Raw genomic sequence first — 6,000 nt, 5'->3', positions numbered from 1 at the left:
TCCACCGGTTCACACCAACAAAGGCTTGCCTAGCCAAGAATTTATTTTTGCTAAAATTAGCGTGATATCAACAATGACCAATTTAAATATCCAAAAAAATTCCAAAAAATTCAGAAATATTTTTTTATTTTTGCTATTCAAGTTGCAAGGACAGGCAAGGGCTGTTACTATTTAAGTTGGATTTTAACCCATTGCCATGGTAAATGGCAATTACAATTCACTTTAAATTTATTTTATTTTGTATACTTAAAACGATTGATATGAATAAGTTCGGTTGACACATGTCAATATTTATTATAAAATTCACATCTCATATTTCGGAGAAAATTTTTAGTTTTCACGTGTCCATGTTATTATAAAATTCATATATCATATTTCGAATAAGATTTTCAATTGCTACAATTGCGCCACGTGTCATGTCTGTCTTCTAAGTACCTCTATAAAACCACAGCCTCAACTTATAGCAATCATCCATATCCTCTCGATCATTTCATTTCTCAGATTTTACGAAACATATTATACTTTCAATGTCTTACACGAAGAGGTTGTTGGAGAGAGCCGAGCAAGAAAATGAAGAAAGAATGCCCAAATGTAATGAAGAAGAAAGGGAGTGACAAGGAGATGATGATCAAGTTGTCATGGCAGTGAGTATGTTTGATCAATCAAGCCAACACCACCGTGGTTCACAACTCGATCGTGGCCTGAATGTGGACAGATGTAGGCACTCTCGGGGGTAAGAATCTCTTGAAAGATTACTTTATCCCAAATTCGTTGTACTCTAGTTTTGATTTTCGAGACTGATATAGAATGCAGCCCCATTTGTTCAACAAAATCATGCATGATGTTGGCACGTGGTAGTTTTATTAATTTAAATTAGTGAGGTGTTATTTGCCACATCATTTGGGACTAAAATTTAGTGTCTCTAGCATTACCCCGCTTTCGCTTATATATATAGAAAGTAATATTACTAGGGACACCAAATTTTAGTTCCAAATGAGGTGGTGTCTGCCACATCATCAAGTTTTAATTATAATTGACACATGTACTTAGCATTAATTGAATTATTTTAACATAGAAATTAAAAAGCAATTTGTACCCTATGGAATTTGTAAAATGATTTCATACCCAAAAGAGACCGACTTTATGTTGTAATTGAGCTATGTTAGTCGAATTTTAAGATTTATCTAATAGCGTAGATGATCTATATTTTGTATTGTAAGCAATTGGTTATGTTTATAGATGTGCTATGATCTATGAAGCTACAACCAATGATCTTTGTTCAATCTCAACCATCTAAACTCTCATGAATGAGCAGATCTTTTACACGATACAAATATCAAAATAGTTGAGATTGAACAGTTGCAACCATGCATACTGTGAATTCTCAGTGATATGCGGCTGGGTTGTGGAGCGCAGTGGTGTCCTAGTGTTGAGGGCAGTGCGGTTGTGTGGTGGGGGGCACGCCAAAGAGATGTTCGGTGGTGGTAAAACATGGGGGTTATGCGGCGATGACTGTTAACTTAAAAATTATTTTTAAATTTTTATGTTAAAATAAATGAATTATTGTGAAGTGTCCCTAACATTATTGGCGAAAGCAATATAAAAGAATAGGATTCGAAAATAAAACTTTAAATGTATGAGTAATTACTTTTAATCACATAAATTATAAGCCGATTATAACTTTTCAAACAACTATATTGACGAAATTTCAAGTTAGGTTCTCACTAATCAATGACATGACCCACTAGAATGTGAATAGTAGGTGTTGGGCATGAAAGAGAAAAGTGTCAACTTGTAGTTTCTGGCTTTTGGATACAAATGTCATGTCAACAAACATGTATTAATTTAGTGATTCAAAGGAGTGTATTAGAAGAATACGTGTCACAACTTAGCTAGATTATGCAAGGATGGAATGGTTCAACGTATGCGCTGGCAGCAAGAAAAAAAAAAAACCATATGGAAGACGGCATAGATATGAAAAGGCCATCTGGTTTTCACAAAATTTCAGTTCAATTTGTGTATTTTCACCTTCATCGAATTTGCTTCTTGTCCTTGTTTGAAATTGTCACGTCCGCCGCACATGAGACTACCTTGCAAATCTAAGATCCCTTGCTCTTTGCGTTGCCCCGCTCAAAATTCTGCCATTAAAAGCAGCGAAATTACCACATTACTCTCCTACGTGCTGTACATGAGCACAAAAAATAAATTCGACTAGTGCCCTCGAATACTACAAAGAATAAATTTGATGCAATTAGAAATACATGGAAACAAAAGTAAAAAAGTGAAATTATGCAAACAAAAACTGTGTTAAAACAGTAAGGGAGCTGTTATTAGCACTCTATGCTCGTAAACAATACAGTGATTAAATTGCCCTTCAAGATAGGTAATATAGACCTTTTCAGGTATGGCAGTATCAGCTTGATAACTTCATTTTCAAATCCAAAAAATAAAAAGGAGAAGCATAGAAGAGATGAAAAAATCATGCAAGTTTAGATGTTGACGAACTCAGCGCCCAATTTCCAATTTTCCAATCTTCCAATTTTCCAATTTCCCAACGGTCGTCTCAGTCAGAGTCAGTCTCTTCTCTTCTCTAACGTGGGAAATCAATGGACAACGACATACAGCTTCCATCCATCCGATTCCTACGTGTGTTGCGCAGTACGACGATGCGTTTGTCGTTGTCGTGTTCACAACGGTAAGTTCCTGGAAATTCTCAGAAATCCCCAATCAGGGCCTCGTGGGGTCCACTTGGGCGGCATCAAACGACGAAACAACAGCATTTAGATTTAGCTTAGTTACTAAGGGACCAGTCAAACCAAACACTTATTTCGGACAACACTCTATTGAAAATTAAATAACGTGTTTGACCCCAATATTCCCCCATTTTTCTGATTTTCCCACACACGCCCTTATCCGATTTACAACGGAGCACCCCCTTTGGACGCTTTTACCCTCAATGTCGGGGGAGTAAACTTACATAATGGATTATGCAACCAACTCAGAGTCAAAGCACTAGGGGCATATATGACATTCTAGAAGGAGTGCCTTAAATCACTGGTCAAAACCATGTTTAAAATAGCCCACGAGGGGCCCACAAACACGGAAAAGGCGTAGACCCCACTCGAAGCCACCTATATATATTCAAAAAACCTTCTCTCTGTTTTCCTTCATCCAAAAAATCGAGAAGAAAAGGAAGCACAAACGGCACAAAATTGAACACTTCAGGTCTTTGCTTTTCGAAAACTCAGAAAAATTAAACGGAAAAGGAAACACGGCATGTCGTGCTCCGTCGCTGTTTCGAACTCGCCGGTGTTTTCGCCGCCGTCGTCTCTGTTCTGCAACAAATCGTCTATGATCACTCCGTCCCCAGAAACCCTAACCCTAGCGACGTCGTCGTCGTCGTCGGACGCGATGGTTTCATGTTCATCTCCGTCGTCGCCGTTTCGGCTTCGGATCCCGAAGCCTCTGAGCGGGCTTTCAGGTTCGGGTCCGGGTTCTCCGGTGACGCAGTTGAAGAGGAAGAGGCCGGCGAGGCTTTATATTCCGGTGGTGTCATCGAGCTTTGTGGATGCTCCGGCGATGGAGTCTCCGGGGGCGAGGAGAGAGGTTGTTGAGGCAGACAGAGAAGGGCACTATTATGTGTCCTGTAAGAGAGGAAGAAGAGAGGCTTTGGAGGATCGGTACTCTGCTACTCTTAATCTTCAAGGTGATCCCAAACAGGTAATGATAAAGTTGCTATCTTTTGTAATTTTATAAAAATTGGGGTTAACTTGTTTTAGTCATTGAGGTGTGTTGGGAGCTGAATTTGGGGAAATTTGAAAGCTTTGATTGGAATTTTTCAAAATCAAGTTGGGTTTTTTATAATGAAAACTATAACAAATTTTCTGTAGCTTCTATTTTTTTAAAAATAGTTCTATGTTTTAAAACCCTTGTGTGGAAAAGTTTTATAGTATATTGAATTCTACTGAAAGTAATTGATTATACTATGGATGCAAAAATAAATAATAATAATAATAAAATTCCTTCTTTTCCTAGAATGTGCATGGATGAAATCTATGTTAGGCCTCCTCTGTTGATTGTAGTTAGTTGAATGAGTGCTTGGAGAATTGGAATTTGATTTGCTAAAGCTTCATGTTTGCAGGCAATTTTTGGTATATTTGATGGGCATGGAGGTGCAAAAGCTGCTGAGTTTGCAGCAGAGAACTTGGCAAAGAATATTTTAAATGAAGCTGTGAGGAGGGATGATGATGAAATCGAGGAAGCGGTCAAGCATGGTTACCTAAATACAGACTCTGATTTTCTTAAAGAGGATTTGCGTGGTGGATCATGCTGTGTGACTGCTGTGATCAGGAATGGTAACCTTGTTGTGTCTAATGCCGGCGATTGCCGTGCTGTCTTGAGCACAGGAGGTGCTGCTGAGGCTCTCACATGTGATCATCGGCCATCAAGGGAAGACGAGAAAGTCAGAATTGAGAACTTGGTAAGTGCTAAGATTTTGCCCTCTAATTTCTTATAAGTTATGGTTATTTCAGATGAAGCGTCATTTGAATTGAGACTGATGGTTGTTGTGAATTTCTTTTTGTAGGGTGGCTTTGTTGATTTAAGCCATGGTGTTTGGAGAATTAATGGATCTCTAGCTGTATCTAGAGGAATTGGAGATAGGCACCTTAAACAATTTGTAACACCAGAACCAGAGACCACAGTGGTTAGAATCAAACCTGAACACGAGTTCTTAATCATGGCTTCAGACGGATTATGGGATAAGGTATAAATATTCCCATGTCAAAATTTTGTTTCTGAATCTATAAATTTTTCCTATCCTTTGGATCAAATTAGTGCCGCCAAATCACTAAATTAGATTTCTTTTCTTTGGTTTCAGGTTAGCAACCAGGAAGCAGTGGATGTTGTTCGTCCTTCATGGTTGGCCATTGATGGGCAACCTCTGTTGGCTTGTAAAAAGCTGGTAGAACTATCTGCATCACGAGGCTCTTGCGATGATATTAGCGTGATGGTAGTCCCCTTGGGGCTCTACGTATGATTTTCCAATTATTATCGTGACCCGGAAGGCTCAACCTAACACACAAGCTGAGGGGATTGTAGGATTTGCCCGTTGGTGACAGTATTGTTGACAAGGATTTCTGATGATGGGAGGTGTGGTGCATCAGATATCACTTGGGAGCCAGCCAGATCTATGCTTAGATTATTAGGGTATTAAGTTATTAACCATTCTTGCTGCAAATTTTTCGACACCCATAGAAGAGAGATTCAGCCTAGTCATTGATTTATATAATTCTTGCAGCCCTATTCTTTGATTCTTTGTATAACTTAACTTAGTTTGTTGATTAATTTATTTTTTATAATAATTTTTTGTTCTCTAGAATTAGTTGGCTGATATAATATAAGCAATACATAGAATGTTACAAACCCCCTCCCGTCTTGTACCTATCTGACCTCTTCTGTTGGAAGAAGTCTTGGTCTTTTGCTACAACGGTTGAACATTGTACGAAAGACTTGATCTTTGTGTTGGGATTTCAGGTTTGTGATGATGTCGTAAGAAGATAAAATATTACCAAGACAATGACATGGACACATTAGAAATTAGTAATTGAGGAATTTAGTCGGAGAATTAAAGCTAAATTCTATTTATATGAGTTTAGAGAGATTTTCATTTTTAATGTTAGAAGACTCAAGTATGTTGATGAGATTCATAGGTTGTATTTAGATAGAAGCTCATTTGGTTCGAATTTCGCCTTCAAGAATTATCCCAACTATGTTCCTTGTTGTGAGTTGGATGGAATTATAAAATCATATTTAGGACCCATGTATGGCCGATTCTATATGAGAGATTTGATAAACAATAATACTAGAGAAACTAATTTATTATTCAAACTTTTAGTAATTAGTTAATGTGACAATTTCTTATTTATTGTGAATAAATAAGATTCAAAGTGCGACAAATAAAAAACAAATGAAACATTGACACATCAGTTAACATTGATC

The 6,000-nt window shown here is 37.6% G+C and overlaps 1 protein-coding gene across 1 annotated transcript; it reads left to right on the top strand.

Moving 5' to 3' along the window:
- LOC18774304 (probable protein phosphatase 2C 25) lies at positions 3,158-5,601 on the top strand. Its single transcript, XM_007205313.2, has 4 exons — positions 3,158-3,720; positions 4,142-4,480; positions 4,586-4,765; positions 4,880-5,601. Exons 1-4 carry the CDS (start codon positions 3,277-3,279, stop codon positions 5,036-5,038), a joined length of 1,122 nt encoding a protein of 373 aa, XP_007205375.1. The 5' UTR covers positions 3,158-3,276; the 3' UTR covers positions 5,039-5,601.

This window comes from Prunus persica, chromosome G6 (genome assembly GCF_000346465.2).
Source record: "Prunus persica cultivar Lovell chromosome G6, Prunus_persica_NCBIv2, whole genome shotgun sequence".
Classification (NCBI taxonomy): domain Eukaryota; kingdom Viridiplantae; phylum Streptophyta; class Magnoliopsida; order Rosales; family Rosaceae; genus Prunus; species Prunus persica.
The sequence above is the reverse complement of the archived record's forward strand: the minus strand, read 5'-3'. Positions and strand labels throughout refer to the sequence as shown.